The sequence below is a fragment of the Pelophylax lessonae genome (genome assembly GCF_965119305.1).
Source record: "Pelophylax lessonae genome assembly, chromosome: 11".
Taxonomy (NCBI): Eukaryota; Metazoa; Chordata; class Amphibia; order Anura; family Ranidae; genus Pelophylax; species Pelophylax lessonae.
The window spans coordinates 165,558,604-165,577,556 of NC_138778.1; the positions used below are offsets into that span (position 1 = coordinate 165,558,604).

The following is an 18,953-nucleotide window of genomic DNA, read 5'->3' on the forward strand; positions in this document are numbered from 1 at the left end:
AAAACATGAAGCAAAATCTACAATGGAATGGTTCACAAATAAACATATCCAGGTGTTAGAATGGCCAAGTCAAAGTCCAGACCTGAATCCAATCGAGAATCTGTGGAAAGAACTGAAAACTGCTGTTCACAAACGCTCTCCATCCAACCTCACTGAGCTCGAGCTGTTTTGCAAGGAGGAATGGGCAAAAATTTCAGTCTCTCGATGTGCAAAACTGATAGAGACATACCCCAAGCGACTTACAGCTGTAATCGCAGCAAAAGGTGGGGCTACAAAGTATTAACTTAAGGGGGCTGAATAATTTTGCACGCCCAATTTTTCAGTTTTTAATTTGTTAAAAAAGTTTGAAATATCCAAAAAATTTCGTTCCACTTCATGATTGTGTCCCACTTGTTGTTGATTCTTCACAGAAAATTACAGTTTTATATCTTTATGTTTGAAGCCTGAAATGTGGCAAAAGGTCGCAAAGTTCAAGGGGGCCGAATACTTTCGCAAGGCACTATATATATATATATGTGTGTGTGCATACATATATATATATATATATATATATATATATATATATATAAAGTACAGTAAAACTGCAGGAAAGGGCACTGGCGGGCAAACTAATGTCAATTTATTTTATAATGTAATCCATAAGGATTGAAATATATCAGTTTCTTTGTGTGTTTTACTTTTCAAATTTGCCGCCGGTTCCACCCCCCTGCGAGCGTCACGTCGCAGGAGATGGAAGCCGGGGCTCACAGCATCGGGCTGAAGATCCGGCCGCCGTATGCTGCAGTGACACATCGCGGGATTCCGGGGACAAGGTAAGTACCCTCTACCAGGATCCGGCGTGGTACCCCGAGTGTGGCTCGGGGTTACCGCTAATGGCACTGAAATTCCACCCAGAGACACACTCGGGAATACCGCCAGGGAGGTTAAAGCAGATGGGCTACAGCAGCAGAAGACCACACTGGATGTCACTTCTGTCAGCTAGGAACAGGAAACTGAGGCTGCAATTCGCACAGGCTCACCAAAATTGGACAATAGAAAATCGGAAAAAACATTGTCTGGTCTGATTAGTCTCAATTTCAGCTGCGACAATCAGATGGTAGGGTCACAATTTGTCATAAACAACATAAGTGTGGATCCATCCTAAGACATTCACAACTGTGGCCTGCTGTAGGTCATTTTGTAGGGCTCTGGCAGTGCTCATCCTGTTCCTCCTTGCACAAAGGAGCAGATACCGGTCCTGCTGATGGGTTAAGGACCTTCTACAGCCCCGTCCAGCTCTCCTAGAGTAACTGCCTGTCTCCTGGAATCTCCTCCATGCTCTTGAGACTGTGCTGGGAGACATGATCCTTCTGGCAATGGAACATATTGATGTGCCATCCCAGAGGAGTTGGATTGCCTGTGCAACGTCTATAGGGTCCAGGTATGGCCTCATGCTACCAGTAGTGACACTGACCCTAGCCAAATGTAAAAATTGGTAAAAAAAAATAGTCAGAAAAGATGAGCAGGGAAAAAAATGTCAGTGGCCTCCACCTGTAAAACCATTCCTTTTTTTGGAGGTTGTCCCATTGTTGCCCATCTAGTGCAACAATTTCATTAACACCAAAGCAGCTAAAACTCATTAAGAAACCCCCTCTGCCACCTAATTGATCAGATTACTATCCCAGGAGTTTAATTGACTTGATGCTATACTCTGATTAAAAAGTGTTCCTTTAATTTTTTTGAGCAGTGTATATAGTTAATCACAGTTCATATTAGCTAACCTTCTTTATACACATAATTGGGGTAGCAGTTAGCACTAAATCCACAAGATGTCCCCATTTAAGTACAAGAATCTATTGATCTCTGAATAGTGGAGGGTGTAACGTTAAAAAACCATACCCCGTGAAGAAACCATACCGTCGTCACTTCCTGTGGGAAACAACTGAGCAGCGCAGCAGTGCGCATGCTCAGAGCCCCGGATACCTAATTGACAATGAAAGAATGTGACAAGTGCGCATGCTCGGAGGGCATGAAATAATCACAGGACTGTATGTAATTTAATGCTTGCGGCGGGTATATTAAAACAGTTCGGCTGCAACATCAAAGATCTCCTCTCCTATCGCTGTCACTTCCCTCATCTCCGGTAATAAATATAAAAGCGGCGGCGGGTGTATGAGAGGTAAATGACGGCGAGCGCGGCTCCGTGATCCGCTTTTATATTTATTACTGGAGATGAGGGAAGTGACAGGGGAAGGAGCGGAGATAAATTATGTTGCAGAGGAGCAGTTTTAATCAAACCGCCGCAAATGGAAGTACCGTGAGAAATCCATACCGTCCGTAGCTGCACCGGAAGTGACGAGGGTATGGTTTTCTCACGGGTATGGTTTTTTCAAGGAACAGAGGGGTTAATTATCTTTTGAGATAACTCATTGGGACAACGCTTCCTGAGTGTCCCTTCTAAAACAAAGTGAGTGATTGGAAGGGGAGAAGTGCATAGGGCCCAGTGGAGTCTATATAAGTAACCGACATCTAAGGGAGCTTCCTGCTTTTGATAACGTAGCAGTTTGATGATGAAACGCGTCAAGCTGATGCTCCCGAATGTCACTTCCTGGAACGTACGCCAGGACATAGGCAGTGTCTATTGGTGCTTTTCCACTGCATGGAACCGAACGGTTCGGCTCGCTTTTGCGCTTTTCCACTGCATGGTACCGCATGGTACGGTGTTGGAACGGTTCGGTATGGTACGGTGGTGCTTTTCCACTGCATGGAACCTAACGGTACAGCTCACTTAAACAGTACCACCTCGGTTGGGGTTCCAAGAGGGCCGTACCGGTACCATATCCCACAATCCTTTGCATGCAGCCTTAACTGTTTGTCACTACTAGCCACTGATTGGTCAGAGAATCGTTGTTATCCCACCCACTTACTATTAGTGGAAAAGCAAACCGTACCAAACCATACTGAACCGTTCCAACACCGTACCATGCGGTACCATGCAGTGGAAAACCAAATCGAGCCAAGCAGGGCCAAGCAGGGCCGAATGGAGCCGAGCCGGTACTTGCAGTGGAAAAGTGCCATTTTACTCCTAACTATTAGAGGGCCGATGCATAGTGCTAATGCATAATGTCGCTAATTTTACCGTTATTTTATGATTTTATTGTTTTTATCGGTTCCTACCTGTAATTGCCTTGCATAAATACACTACTAAAGGATTTTACACTATGAGAGGCCACCTCTTCATTTATTTCCTGCCTGCATAACAACACACCCTGGAAGAACCTTTCTGGGACCAGGAGGAAATCTGGACCCGTGAGAGTCAGCAGAAAACATCCAGGTGAGATAAGTCGCCTCAATAGGAGACCTGCAAGCCCAGTTGACTGTCCTTGACGTAAAGTAAGGACAGTTACAAAAAGAACTTCACAAATAGTCAGTAACTATTAGCAACCAGCAACTGTTGAAACAATAAACACTTTGGTCAGAAGTATTTAGTTTAAAATATAGTATCAAGAGTGCAGTGATCAGGAGTATATCCTATACAGCCCAGTGTACAGCGTGCAGTGGTCAGGAGTATGAAATGTACATAGTACATGGCTCAGGAGGGTATAACACACAGAGCGCAGGGTTCAGCAGTGAGTATTGCAAAGAGAACAAGGCTCAGAACCCCGGCACAGAGCTCCCCCCCCCCAAACCCAATCAGTACAGACAGCCCAACCCCCCACCAGTACAGTTTCTTTCACTCTTAGTGATAATGGTCATCAAGACAAAAAAGAGAGGGGAAATCTCCCTAATAGGGACACTGAGAGCAATAAACACCTGTCGTGTTCTATCCCCTCTCCACTTGATCTAAAACTAAAAAAAAAAAAAAAACTGAAAAAATTTCCTTCAGTTATACATTAAGTTAGCAATTTTTTCTGCTACTTTCCCCATAGCTCATTAGTTAGCATGATGTGTACAGCTCACTTGGGCATCTTGTTTGGGGGCTTTCATATATTTACAATTCAAGCATGGTGAGACAAGCTGAAGAGTAGAAATCAGGCCTTGTCTACTGTGTGAGTGCCTGACAGAGTTCCCCATCCTGCGGAACACAGATCTAGGGACCATGCTTCCCCATGGATCTCCAAAGACAGTAGGAGCTTCAAGGAAGTTGCTTTACTAAGCAAATAGACTCTTCACTTTGCAAGCTTAGTAAATGAGGTGACGCTCTGTTGATTTCCACCATCCTCATCCTCATTAGTAAAGAAAATAGTTAGTTTTGGCCAGCTTGGTCCAAAAAACTATGTAAAGTCATAGTACTCCTGGAGTTAGGTTGTGAAGTTGTGTGCCTAATTTGCAATTTATTGGTATGCTCTACATTTGAGCAGTTTAATTTAAGTTCCTGAGCAGTCGAATGTGTAAACCTCTAGCAGCACTTTCAAATAATCTATTGAGTAGGTAGAAAAGAGACTGCTTGTTTACAAGGATGGAGGACTGGGCTCTAAGGGTGGTTCTAAACAGACTTCATAAGTGTGGCCACACTGGAAGGAAAAAGATGAATATATGAGGCCTTCTTGATTGAGATTTGGGCCCCAGAACCTCAGCTACCTGCATAGTATAAACCTCGGTTGTGCCATCTCTGCACCCGCAGCCTCAAGCCTCTGTGGCTCCACCTCTACACCAACTACCCTAAGCCTCTGCTGTGCCATCTCTGCACTCTCAGCCTCTAGTCTTCACTGCACCTTCTATGCAGCCACAGCCTCAAGCCTCTGTGGTTTCACCTCTACACCAACTACCTTATGCCTCTGCTGTGCCATCTCTGCACTCTCAGCCTCTAGTCTTCACTGCACCTTCTATGCAGCCACAGCCTCAAGCCTCTGTGGTTTCACCTCTACACCAACTACCTTATGCCTCTGCTGTGCCATCTCTGCACTCTCAGCCTCTAGTCTTCACTGCACCTTCTATGCAGCCACAGCCTCAAGCTTCGCTGTGCCTTCTTTGCACCTGTAGCCTCAAGACTCTCCAGTTTTTCATTATAGGCAGTCCCCGGGTTATAAACAAGATAGGTTCTGTAGATTTGTTCTGAAATTGAATTTGTATGTAAGTTGGAACAGGTATGTTTTTTAGATGTAAATTCAGCAAAAAAAAAATTATGTTTTTTGATTAGTACAGTGAAAGGTAACACCTCTGTAACATTTGCTTTGCTGTCTGTGTCCCAGTTCAGAAGATTTTACCTCACTTTCTGTCCCTGTGACAATTGGATTTTGAAAATGTTGGGTTGTTGTGGAAACAAGGATTGGAGATAAAGCTTCAGTGAAAACACCTGTTTCCCATGATAACTCTTACAGGAGTGAATTTCTCTTCCTAGGGGGTAGATTTCCTCTCACTTCCTGTTGTCCCCCTCCATTTGTAAGTAGAAGTCATATGTAAGTCAGATGTTTGTAACTCTGGGACTGCCTGTATCTGGAACCTACCATCCTCCTTGTCTGTAAGTATCTGCTATGTGATCTGAGAGTAGCCAGTAACTAAGCTACCATGGATGGAGGCAGTGGCGGCCTGTCGATAGGGGGCGCAGGGGCGCCCCCCCAAAAAAGAAGAAAAAAAAAGATTAATAAAAAAAAAAATTGTCTATTTTTTGCCCACTAGGGGCGCTGGACCTAGTGCTGGGTATGGGTGGGGTGGGGTTTTTGACCCCACCTTCGGCTGGCAGAGGCGCCAATTGGCGCTCTTCTGGGGGTCATCGGGGAGCAGAGCAATGCACCCCGACACTCCCCACTTTCAGGATGTCCTGGCTGTGATTGGTCCAGTCTCCTGCCTGGACCAATCATAGCGGACATCCCAGGTGACATTGCGTGGGGGGCGGTGCGTGCGTTAGTGGGAACATGCTGGTCAGGTCACTGTGCATTGGTGGGGACATGCTGGTCAGGTCACTGTGCATTGATGGGGACATGCTGGTTATGTCACTGTGCATTGATGGGGACATGCTGGTCAGGTCACTGTGCATTGATGGGGACATGCTGGTCAGGTCACTGTGCATTGATGGGGACATGCTGGTCAGGTCACTGTGCATTGATGGGGACATGCTGGTCAGGTCACTGTGCATTGATGGGGACATGCTGGTCAGGTCACTGTGCATTGATGGGGGACATGCTGGTCAGGTCACTGCATTGAATGGGGACATGCTGGTCACTGTGCATTGAATGGGGACATGTTGGACACTGTGCATTGATGGGGGACATGCTGGTCACTGTGCATTGAATGGGGACACGCTGGTCAATCTTGAACCAACCTAATGATTTTTTGTTAAGTCACGTAATTTTTTACAGCGTTTTTTGCTGCAAAGCAATTCCTATTACATTTTTCTGTTTGCGCGACCCCCCCCCCCCCCCACCCCAAAAAAAAATTTTAGAACACCAGCTACCTCTAGATTATTCTCTCAGAGAAAGCAGCTGCACACAGTAACACAGTTCCTCATCTTGACTTCTGCAGTTTTGTAGACTAAGACTGGCCACCATCTAATTGAAAATCAGCAGTTTAATTTAAGTTCCTGCCTGAGCAGTCGAATGTGTAAACCTCTAGCAGCACTTTCAAATAATCTATTGAGTAGGTAGAAAAGTGACTGCTTGTTTACAAGGATGGAGGACTGGGCTCTAAGGGTGGTTCTAAACAGACTTCATAAGTGTGGCCACACTGGAAGGAAAAAGATGAATATATGAGGCCTTCTTGATTGAGATTTGGGACCCAGAACCTCAGCTACCTGCATAGTATAAACCTCCGTTGTGCCATCTCTGCACCCGCAGCCTCAAGCCTCTGTGGCTCCACCTCTACACCAGCTACCTTATGCCTCTGCTGTGCCATCTCTGCACTCTCAGCCTCTAGTCTTCACTGCACCTTCTATGCAGCCACAGCCTCAAGCCTCTGTGGCTCCACCTCTACACCAACTACCTTATGCCTCTGCTGTGCCATCTCTGCACTCTCAGCCTCTAGTCTTCACTGCACCTTCTATGCAGCCACAGCCTCAAGCTTCGCTGTGCCTTCTTTGCACCTGTAGCCTCAAGACTCTCCAGTTTTTCATTATAGGCAGTCCCCGGGTTATAAACAAGATAGGTTCTGTAGATTTGTTCTTAAATTAAATTTGTATGTAAGTTGGAACAGGTATGTTTTTTAGATGTAAATTCAGCCAAAAAAAAAAAAATGTTATGTTTTTTGATTAGTACAGTGAAAGGTAACACCTCTGTAACATTTGCTTTGCTGTCTGTGCCCCAGTTCAGAAGATTTTACCTCACTTTCTGTCCCTGTGACAATTGGATTTTGAAAATGTTGGGTTGTTGTGGAAACAAGGATTGGAGATAAAGCTTCAGTAAAAACACCTGTTTCCCATGATAACTCTTACAGGAGTGAATTTCTCTTCCTAGGGGTAGATTTCCTCTCACTTCCTGTTGTCTCCCTCTGTTTGTAAGTAGAAGTCATATGTAAGTCAGATGTTTGTAACTCTGGGACTCCTTGTATCTGGAACCTACCATCCTCCTTGTCTGTAAGTATCTGCTATGTGATCTGAGAGTAGCCAGTAACTAAGCACAAGCTACCATGGAAGGAGGGTCTCTGGAGAACACCAGCTACCTCTAGATTCCTCTCTCAGAGAAAGCAGCTGCACACAGTAACACAGTTCCTCATCTTGACTTCTGCAGTTTTGTAAACTAAGACTGGCCACCATCTAATGGAAAATCAGCCAGTCCAGCAGAGGCTGAATTTTGGTCAGTTTCTAGGCTCGACAGAAGAGGACATTTCCATCGGTCAGCTTCTGCAGCCAATCAGTTGCAGCGACTGATCACTGGAAGTCATATGTAGGTGGCTTACAGGGATCAGAGTTTTGGGCACAGTTCAGATTCTAAAGAAAATGAGATACAATTATTGAAAAAGGTTTCCCAATCTTTCAGCTGAAGCTGCTGTATGGCCCAGGAAAACAAAAACTGAGTGAAAAATAGAATAATAAATTATTAGAAAAGATTTTCTCAATAACCACTTCGTAGTACGATACAATCCTTTGTTACTATTAAAAAATAAAACGAACAGGCAAAACAAAAGTGCATGAAAAAGCTGAAACTTTATTAGTTAAAAGAGATAAAAAAGAGGCCTCAAGAAGTAGCATGAGAAGTACAGTGCAGACATTACAAGAGTAAATGATCCAGCACAATGTATCGGTGATTGATGGCTTTCATTTATCCAATGATCGATGTCTTGCAGATCAGATACAGTCTTTACGGTATTTTAGTGGTTCTGCAGTGTTACAGATGGATCAGTAACTGTAGAACATGTTACAATATATGCATCTTCCTTTCAATCAGACATCAGTGCTAGATGGGAAACCCTGTATTCTATTAGTACTTTGCATGCTTGACTTGTTCACTTGAAGAAACAACTTTTCCATCTACGGTGTCCTGAATGATGGTGCGGATTTGACGTACGGTTTGAGAACCTGAAATTAAAAAAACTATCAAGCACTGGCTAGCTTTGGTGGAAAAAATAATTTTACTGTAGCTATTATATTAAAAAGGATGGGTAATCCAATGTAAAACTAAAAGAACTCTTTGGGTCCTTTCACACGGTGCAGTCCATTCTCTGCTTAGCGGGGGATCGATCCGCAGATCCCCGCTGAGTTGGCGGATGACAGCTCCATCTCCGCTCTGTGTGCGGAGACTGAGCTGTCAGGTTCCCCGCTGTCCTCTATGGGGGAATCGGGTGAGAACGGACCGCCTGTCCGTTCTCATCCGATTCCAACCGATCCAATCCGCTGGGCGGATGGAAACTAGGGTTTCCATCCGTCCAGATTTCACGGATAGGATCGGAATCGGATAGCAGCGGGTGTCGGCGGAGCTGTCTCCGCTGACATCCGCTGCCCCATAGGGATGCATGGAGCATCCGATCAGGTCCGCCTGAAAAACTAACAGGTGGATCTGATCGGATCGTTCGCGTGAAAGGACCCTTAAGTTAGCCATACACTAGTAGAAATTCGAACAAATGTTTATAGGACAATTCTTAGTACGTTCGACAGCTTAACAAATGTTGTTCGAAAGTACTTCAAAATTTCCCTCTGCTTTAAGACTCGGTTCACACTGGGGCGGCACGACTCTGTACTACTTCGGGGGCGACTTGTGCATTCCCATGCACCACGACTTCGGAGCGACTTGCATTGACTTCACATAATGGAAGTCTATGCAAGTCGCTCTGAGGTCGCCCCAAAGTAGTACAGGACCCTTTTTCTATGTCGGAGCGACTTGTGTCGCTCCTATTAGAACGGGTCCTGTAGCAGTCAATGGACCGCGACGGAGCGCGACTTGTCAGGCTGACAAGTCGCCTGACAAGTCGCGCTAGTGTGAATCGGGTCTTAACATTTGATTTTGGTACGCTAAGTAAAAATACATTCTCTGACACTTATTAACAACTATGTGGAGGTTTGCTGTGCAAAAAAAGTGGGAAAGGATCCCAATACCTATATGACCAAATCTAGTATAAGTAAATAATATTTGTTAACTGTAAAATCATGCTGTGTATCAGATTTTGTCCCTGTTCACACTCACAAAGGAATCTGTTAATTAGAAGTTATCTGGAATTGTACTTACTTTCTTTGTAGGGAATTCTGTTAGGAGGAAAAGAGAAAAAAAATAAGAACTTGAGAACAATAAAATTTTAAAATGTCACATAGATAAGGGCAATTTTAAAGTAAAATGCTTATATTTGGGATGGCAATGATGAGGATACATTTTTTAATAGCTACTGCTGTCTTTCGTTATTTTTGCTCCCCGTTTTCTGTAAATTTCTACTTACTTGACATCTTCTCCCTCCAGGAGGCGTCTGTAGGTGGCGATTTCCTGTTCAAGACGGGTCTTGACATCCATGAGGATTTTGTATTCATAGCTCTGTCTTTCCATATCTGACCGCAGCTCCCCAAGCTGAGCTTCTACACTGCCGATAAGATCCTGTATCTGGGCGAGCTGTGAGCAGTATCGGCCTTCTGTGTCTGCCAAGGAACCTTCCAATGCTGCTTTCTATAATAGGGAAACAAATATATTCGAGATATATACTGTTTTCATTTTGTGTCTGAAACAACGATGATAGAATTACTTGAGTGAATAGGTATGAGAAACATTTGAACAAAGGTCTTACCATACTTAGCTGGGTCTGCAGTTCGATCTCTAAGCTTTGAAGTGTACGTTTGAGGTCGGTGACTTCTGTTTTGCTGGAGTGGATCTGTTCACTGTGGCTTGCAACTTCTTTGCTCAGTTCTTCTGTCTGTCAGGTTAAAACAAACATTGAATAGGTTACTGGCTTCGTCCTCAGTCTGAAACCACCTTTCCTAAACTGGGTTCCTTTTAAACCTAGGGTTCGTCCCAAGATCGCTAAGAGTTCCTGCCCGATGGTGCCTGCATAATTCCAGTGATGATATCCATGGCCAAACTCTTGGCTTGGGGACCTGGGGAGCTTTTCCTTGCCTAACCCCTGACTTCAATTATCTTTTTTTCAGCTGTCTCTGTGGGGAACATTCTTCTCACATACTACCAATGCAACTGGATATTATTCTTCCCACTGACCACCTAAGTAAAGGGACCCTTTTCTCACTGGCGTGTAATGTAAGAGGGCATTTTCTCCACTGGCCACTAATATAAGAATGCAATTCTCACATTGAATGAACACTAATGCAGCAGAACACTACAATTTTCACTGTCTGAGTTCTTTTTTTTTTTTTTTTTGAGCCATTATTTGTTTAATTTGTGCAGAGAGAAACAAGGGCTCTACATAAAAACAGATATTATTGATTCATTTTTTATGTTTTATTATTATATGTATATACGAAAATATGAACAATTCTTTAAGAGTCCATTCAGACTAGCGGTCGGTCGCTCGCCATTGAGTAGTACAGGACCCGTTCTAATAGGAGCGACAAAAGTCGCTCCGACTTAGAAAAAGGGTCCTGTATTACTTTGGGGTGACCTGCAGGCGACTTGCATTGACTTAAATTATATGAAGTCCGTGCAAGTTGCGCCGTAGTCGCGGTGCACACAGGTCGCCCCACAAAATCGTGTCGCGCCAGTCTGAATGGGCTGTAAGGGTTCTTCCAGGATATTTAGGTTAGGACAGCCTGGTTTTAGTTTAATTGCTACAAAGTTACCCATATTACAGTGCAGTCTTACCCTCTTGAAGTACCATTCTTCAACTTCCTTTCGGTTCTTTTCAGCCAGACCTTCATATTGGTGTCTCATTTCAGCCAAGATCTTGCTCAGGTCATTAGCTGGGGCAGCATCCATTTCCACATTGACAGTGCCACGAACTTGTCCACGAAGGGCATTCATCTCCTATACACAAACATTTTTATTTTAGAAAGTGACTATTAGAAGGTGATAATGTGAAGTTCTGTAATTGTATCTAATTTTACACATCCTATGTTGTTTCTTTACATATAGGATGGCTTGGCTGGCATAACTCTAATGCAGTGGTCATTTATTTAATTGCTGCCATTTTTGACATAAGGATTTGGGTGGATGGAGATAATATGAGTTAGGACATCCAAAACTGAAAGTATATTATTTACAATGATTCCTAAAGCTGGCCATAGGTGATTAAAATTTGTTTGGTTCAGCAGGGGATTCAAATTTGGTCAGTTCAGCAGAGACTGGCTGAATTTTGATGCATTTATGGCAGTTCCCATTCCAGAGAAGTTGAGCTAATGATTGACTTCTATCGAGGCGCTGTGTTGACCCACTGGCTGATCGAAAAGTGATCCAGGTATGGCCAGACTTAGACATACATGTAAAAGGGATTAGCTTCATATAAAGAATGTTATCCCAGTGTTTTAATTATCTCAAACACTTGTCTATGTATAATTTATAATTAACCTTGAACATAGGGCCAGCCAAATTTGGTCATTACAAATGTAGGCTCTGCTTCCTGCTTTGAAGCATTACACAATGGTTATGCTTTACTGCTTCTTTTCTCAATCAAAAAGTCAGCTGACTTATCTCAGCAGTTCTTAAAAGATGATGTGTGATTTCAAGTTACGCATTTGTATTGTCTTGTAACTAATTTTCAAATCTGCATAATAATTACAATAACAGCAATATGAAAGAACACGCAAGTAAAATATGAAATTCAATTTAAAGATGACTGTAAGGTAGGCATTATAGCAAAATCGCTATTATAACTCAACACATTTTATGGTTCCCATAAAAGTTGTTGAAAACATGTTTATCATTGGGAGGCCATGAGGCAGACAAGAGTGCATTGAAAGGATATTTCCCCCAAAACCAGCTTGAGTCCACCAGGCAAATAGCAAGTAAGGTACCCTTGCTACATAGACTTGTTCTTCTCAAGGATACCTGGATACAGAACTTTTATTAAACATACCTCTTCATGGTTCTTCTTCAAGTAGGCCAACTCTTCCTTTAAGCTCTCAATCTGGAGCTCCAGATCAGACCTGGTTAGAGTCAGTTCATCCAGAACTTTGCGAAGGCCGTTGATATCGGCCTCAACATTCAGTCTCAGGGTATGTTCATTTTCATACCTAAATAAAATGAGACAATTAAAAGTTGAACTAATGTTGTGATACTGGTGTAAATTTTATCATGGTGTGTCTTGTAAGTGCTCAATGTTAGTGTCTTATGTGCATCCAATCTAGGCCAACATTCTTACTTGGTTCTGAAGTCATCAGCGGCCAGTTTGGCATTGTCAATCTGCAGGACCACGCTGGCATTATCCACAGTAACATTCTGGATCTAAGAAGAGTAAAATACAAAAACATTGGGTTATTTCTATCCCTTATGATTAAAATCAGCTTTTTTAACAATGACATAGTGGGAAAAAAAATAATGTTGTGCGTTAATAAAAAGCATCGAATCAGGTTGCAGTTTCAGAATTCTGGAATTTTACACATTCAGAATAGTGAAAGCTGATTTCCGATTGGTCAAAATGGGTTTCTATTGCACATCACTGCTTTTTTGTTTTCTTAAAAAAAGCATCCATTTATGTTTTATGGTAGAAAACATTTTCTTTGTAATCATATCACATCATTTATTTAGAAATCAGACCAATAGTCTATAAAAGTAGAGGTAAGGGCTCGTTCACCCAGGCTGCCAGTTTTACCATCTTCACAAGCACCTGCCTAAAGAAAGACATGCAGCTCTGGGTACTACACATGTGGCAGTAAAATTTAAACTCCCTGTCATGTTCAGCAGGAAGTACCGCCACCAAAACATGAACCAATTAAGCGGTAGTAGTGTGGTGGTTCGACCTTTTCAGGGTTAAAACAGGTGATGAGGAAACATTCCAGTCACCTGTCAACCACCATCTGAAAGATGATCCACTGTGGATCACTTTTCAGAGGGGTGTCAAGGGTTGATGCACATCTGAATGAGGCCTAAGAGCCAGTTCACACTAAGGCGACACGACTTCGGGGGGCGACCTGTGAAGTCACATGCACCGCTGTGCACCTCGACTTCGGAGCGACTTGCAGGGACTTCACATAATGGAAGTCTATGCAAGTCGCTCCAAGGTCGCCCCAAAGTAGTACATGACCCTTTTTCTAAGTCGGAGCGACTTGTGTCGCTCCTATTAGAACGGGTCATGTACTACTCAATGGACCGCGACCGACCGCGACTTGTCAGGCTGACAAGTCGCCTGACAAGTCGCGGCAGTGTGAATGGGCTCTAAGGAGTTGAATCTTATGATACAAAGTAACTATGTCACCCACAGCAACCAGAAACAAGAACTGCTTTTCCCTAAGACAGCTTAATTCATAAAACTATCTTTGCTTCTTCTGCTATTGAGAGTTTATTTTCTTAGTTTTTAAAGAATGTTTCTAGAAATAGAAATTTTCATTTGCATACAGCTTAAATATATAGTGTATCAGAACTTTAATGTAATTATAATTTATTATAGGCCCTGTACAAAATGGGTGCAATCCAGCTTGCATGTCTCACATTGATTGCGTCATCATTGTGAGTCATTAGTGGAATGATGTCATCGTTTTGAGCATATACATGGTGGAAAGTTGTACAATCACAAAGATTTCACTTTTGCAAATGAGATATATAATGCCAAATAATTTGGCACTATAACTTCTAAACTATGTAGACTGTTTTATTGTAATGGCATATACAATATGTGTTACAATGATGTTTACTTTAAGATTATTTTCTTGTGCTAGATTAATGTATTGTCTTATTTTAAGTTTTCTGTCTTTTGTATGACTGTAATAGCCATTTGCTTTTGAGGCTAAATAAGAAAAGGGTAACACAATAATCCTCCAAACAATGTAAAATAATAAAGTACCTGCCATTAATTATGCCACTAGCAATTATAGTGAAAATGACAACCTAAAGCTTTGCAAAGAGAGATAATGGTGTGAAAAGTACAAAAGAAAATCATAGCAACAGCCAAGTAGAAAAAAATCTCAATTGATTTCTCTACGTGAACAGAGAATTAATTGGTTGCTTTGGGTTGGATGTTTTAAATAATAAATTCATTTTTTTTTTTTTTTTACATGATAAATTCTTGCACAGGAATGCCAAATAACGGTTCAAATCTGAACAGTAGGTGTAAATAGTAATGTGGTGAACCTGCTCTTACCTTGTTACGAAGATCCTCAATAATTTTGTAGTATTGGCTGTAGTCATGAGATACGCTGGGGACTTGCTTCTCATACCACTGCCTGATTTTGATCTCCAGCTCAGAATTAGCCTCTTCCAGAGAGCGCACCTTGTCCAGGTAGGAGGCCAGACGGTCATTCAGGTTCTGCATGGTTTGCTTCTCCCCTCCAGCCAGGAGACCATCCCCACCTCCTAATCCACCTCCATAGCCATAACCGAAGTTAGATGAGTAGCTGCCACCGTAACCGCCACCGTAACCGCTACCGAAACCACCACCTAGTCCACCACCTAGTCCACCACCTTGTCCACCACCTTGTCCACCACCTTGTCCACCACCATATCCACCACCATAGCAGCTACCAAGACCACTAACCCCAGAAGACACCACCCTTGAGATGGAGACGTTTCTACCCCCGCTGCCTCCGTGGATGCTAGGTGCCCTGTAGCTACCCATGGACACTCTGCTTGAACCACCACCTAACCCCAAGCCACTTGAGGATCCTGATGATGAATAGGTTTGCTTCACGTTGTATGAGCTCATGATGAACTTCTAATGTCTGTCTTTTTCTATGTGCTACCTGATGTTATGGTTGAGTGTAAGAAACCCAGACTTTCTATCCTTGACTTTATACCAAGAGACGTGGGCGTGATTTCCTCTGAAGGATGGGTCCCTTGTAAGAGTCATCAGCTTTAATTTGCGTGCCAACTTCGTGAGAGAAGCGGGATTCATAATTACCTCACTGGTGTGAGAAAATAACCCAGAAGTGTCTCATACACCCCCCCCCCTTTCCCTATCTCTTCTTACTTTAAAACTTTCTTACAGAAAACTCTTTTACATATACGAGAGAAGGCATTGTCTGTGTGTGCTTTGCTAGCTTCTAAAACAAAAGGTCTGATTCACTGAGTCAGGGAGGCTCCTGGCTTCAGGCTATCCATTTGACATTCCTGTACACTTAACCAGGTAAAACTGTATGGTCACCCCTCCCTACTCAGAAAAGATGGGAATGTAGCTGAAATGAGAGATTTTGTTCTATAAGACGATTCACTTCTCCATCTTTGGTTCTGTTAACCCTCAAGGCCAACATGACAAGAAGAGTATCAGCCATGACAAGGAGAGTATCAGCCATGACAAGGAGAGTATCGGAATTACAGAACTACAGAAGAACCCTAACTGGATGAACTTTAGATTTTGTAAATTTAAACACTGCATATCACACATAAATACCGTGGTTTTTTTTTGGGGGGGGGGGGGGTTGGCATAACATACTGTTTTTTATAATTTTTCATCTTTACTTGCATCTCATTATAACTGATTTCCTGCAACCTTTTTCAGCTACTTCCAGTCTACATGCACTCGCTATAGCCTCAGTTGAACATCATTGCTCTAGAATGGATTTCTTATAGTGACCACACTGGACCATGCCTGAGTGATGTGTCTTAGTACTGAAGCTTATGGTGTCTGCGCTAGACATGCATGTGACAGGGTGACAAGACATGAGAACAAATCAGAGATAGCTGTCCTATAGAAGAAAGTAGCTAAACAAGGACCTTCATGTCAGGACTACTAGTATAAAGTCAATGATTAAATGGCGCTCTCTGATGGTGGTTGGCATACCATGAGGTGAAGAGGTAAAAATATAGAAAGTAAAAAATGGGTAGAAAAATATAAAAAAGGATGAGGTGGAAGGGGGAGGGGGGCCCACGAAAAGCGGCTGCCAGCTGGAGCAAGGAGAGGCTCTGAGGAGAATAAACAAAAAGGAAGCAGCACCAGCTTAGTGAAGCATAAGGTTTATTAATACAAAAAACACATAGTGACTTACTCTTGGGTAAGTAAAGGCCGGTACGGTAGGTGAATGGGATCATCCATCTTCTTGTCCTGGATACCGTTGCAGAAAGGAGGGGTGCGGGGTGTCGGTGGTGCGTAGAGGCTGTTGTCTGGCAGCCTGTCTGATGGTGCTGGAGGACTCTCATTGGGGCTCCACTTTCTTCTTCCTGTCAGCCCGACATCACTTCCTGTGAGGCGGAGGGAAAGATGGGCGTTGTTAGCTTTCGGAGCATTGGTGCTCCTTCACCGCCTAATGAAGGAGCACGGATGCTCCGAAAGCTAGCAACGCCTATCTTTCCCTCCGCCTCACAGGAAGTGATGTCGGGCTGACAGGAAGTAGGAAGTGGAGCCCCACTGAGAGTCCTCCACCACCACAGCAATATCAGACAGGCTGCCAGACAACAGCCTCCACGCACCACCGACACCCCGCACCCCTCCTCTGCAACGGTATCCAGGACAAGAAGATGGATGATCCCATTCACCTACCGTACCGGCCTTTAGTTACCTAAGAGTAAGTCACTATGTGTTTTTTGTATTAATAAACCTTATGCATCACTAAGCTGGCGCTTCTTTCTTTTTGTTTATTCAGGACTACTAGTGAAAGCTGTATATACAGTATAAAAAAATATTGTTTTTGCTTGTACATCTACATGAATGAATCCACTGAATAACAGAATACTGTTCACATAGCCAATGTACGTAAATGACCTGTTTGACAGTGTGACATTATTTTCACTATTACTGCTGCTACTAATCATAATATAATAATACTCTAATTTAAGAGAACATCTCATCAGAGAGCAAGCACATAGAAGGACTACAGCAATGGCATTTGTGATATACACTCACTGTCCACTTTATTAGGTCAACCTGTCCACCTGTTTATTAGGTCCACCTGTTCCGAATCCTGGTATTACAAATTTGCTAATCAGCCAATCACATGGCAGAAACTCAATGCATTTAGGCATCTAGATGTGGTGAGGATGACTTGCTGAAGTTCAAACTGAGCATCAGAGTGGGGAAGAAAGGGGGTTTAAGTGACTTTGAACGTGGCATGGTTGTTGGTGCCAGACAGGCTGCTCTGAGTATTTCAAAAACTGCTGATCTACTGGGATATTCATGCACAACCATCTCTCGGGTTTACAGAGAATGGTCCGAAAAACAGAAAATATCCAGTGAGCGGCAGTTGTGTGGACAAAAATGCCTTGTTGTTGTAAGAGGTCAGAGGAGATTGGGCAGACTGATTTGAAATGATAGAAAGGTAACAATAACTCATATAACCACTCATTACAACCAATGTGTCCAGAATACCATCTCTGAACGCACAACAAATAGAACCTTAAAGCAGATGGGTTACAGCAGCAGAAGACCACACTGGGTGTCACTCCTGTCAGCTAAGAACAGGAAACTGAGACTACAATTCGCACAGGCTCACCAAAATTGGACAATAGAAAATTGGAAAAAACGTTGTCCGGTCTGATTAGTCTCGATTTCAGCTGCCACATTCAGATGGAGGGTCAGAATTTGTCATAAACAACATAAGTGTGGATCCATCCTGCCTTGTATCAACAGTATAGTTGATGGTGTAATAATATGGGGGATATTTTCTTGGCACACTTTAGAACCAATTGAGCTCCGTTTAATTTCCAAGGCCTACCTGAGTATTGTTGCTGACCATGTCCATCCCTTTATGACTACAGTGTACCCATCTTCTGATGGCTCCTTCCAGCAGGATAATGCACCATGTCACAAAGCTCAAATCATCTCTCCACTGGTTTCTTGAACATGACAATGAGCTCACTGTACTCCAATGGCCTCCACACTCACTAGATCTCAATCCAATAGAGCACCATTGGGATGTGGTGGAATGGGAGATTCTCAGTATGGATGTGCAGCAGACAAATCTGCAGCAACTGCGTGATGCTATCATGTCAATATGGACCAAAATCTCTGAGGAATGTTTCCAACACCTTGTTGATTCTATGCCATGAAGAATTAAGTCAGTTCTGAAAGCAAAACGGAGTCCAAGACGGTACTAGCCAAGTGTACCTAATAAAGTGGCTGGAGAGTGTATATAAAGATGAGATACAATGGGAATACAACGTTCCCAAATGAACTTACAACAGCTAGGGGAGAAATGACATGAGAGGCTCTCTTATTGATTACATGGATAATCATATTAAAATCAATGAAAGATTTTGAGTGAATTATGTGGCAGTGGTGAGGGGTTATGAGTCCTGAATATACGCTTTGCAAAAAAGATGCCTATTGGCAAAGTGTTTCAATGTTTGTGGTTTAAAGCATTGGGCAGCACTAGAGAAGTCCTGGTGTGTAGAAAGTGGTTGTGCCAATATTTAGTATGAATGTCTGATTAAAACATATTGGAGAAACTATTTTACTTACAGCTCTGGCAACTCTGTATAACACACCATAGGGAGCTAGAGTTTCCTTTTAAACTTGGCAGGCTTGTAGATCCACAGAAGCAATGCTCCTTTACAAGCTTAACCACTTCAATACCGGGCACTTTCACCCCCTTC

General features: G+C 43.0%; 1 protein-coding gene across 1 annotated transcript in view; it reads right to left on the reverse strand.

Annotated features, from left to right (window-relative positions):
- Nucleotides 1–15,198, reverse strand: part of LOC309567473 (keratin, type I cytoskeletal 14-like) — a gene marked incomplete at its 3' end in the record, with an annotated part of 48,029 nt that extends 32,831 nt beyond the window's left edge. Inside the window, exons 1-8 of the mRNA XM_082272862.1 lie at nucleotides 14,572–15,198; nucleotides 12,637–12,719; nucleotides 12,352–12,508; nucleotides 11,142–11,303; nucleotides 10,117–10,242; nucleotides 9,778–9,998; nucleotides 9,573–9,589; nucleotides 8,336–8,428 (exon numbers count right to left, since the gene is read on the reverse strand). Coding sequence (XP_082128988.1) covers nucleotides 8,336–8,428; nucleotides 9,573–9,589; nucleotides 9,778–9,998; nucleotides 10,117–10,242; nucleotides 11,142–11,303; nucleotides 12,352–12,508; nucleotides 12,637–12,719; nucleotides 14,572–15,132 — 1,420 coding nt within the window. The 5' untranslated portion in view covers nucleotides 15,133–15,198. The remainder of the gene's footprint in view (nucleotides 1–8,335; nucleotides 8,429–9,572; nucleotides 9,590–9,777; nucleotides 9,999–10,116; nucleotides 10,243–11,141; nucleotides 11,304–12,351; nucleotides 12,509–12,636; nucleotides 12,720–14,571) is intronic.
- Nucleotides 15,199–18,953: the final 3,755 nt, after the last annotated feature.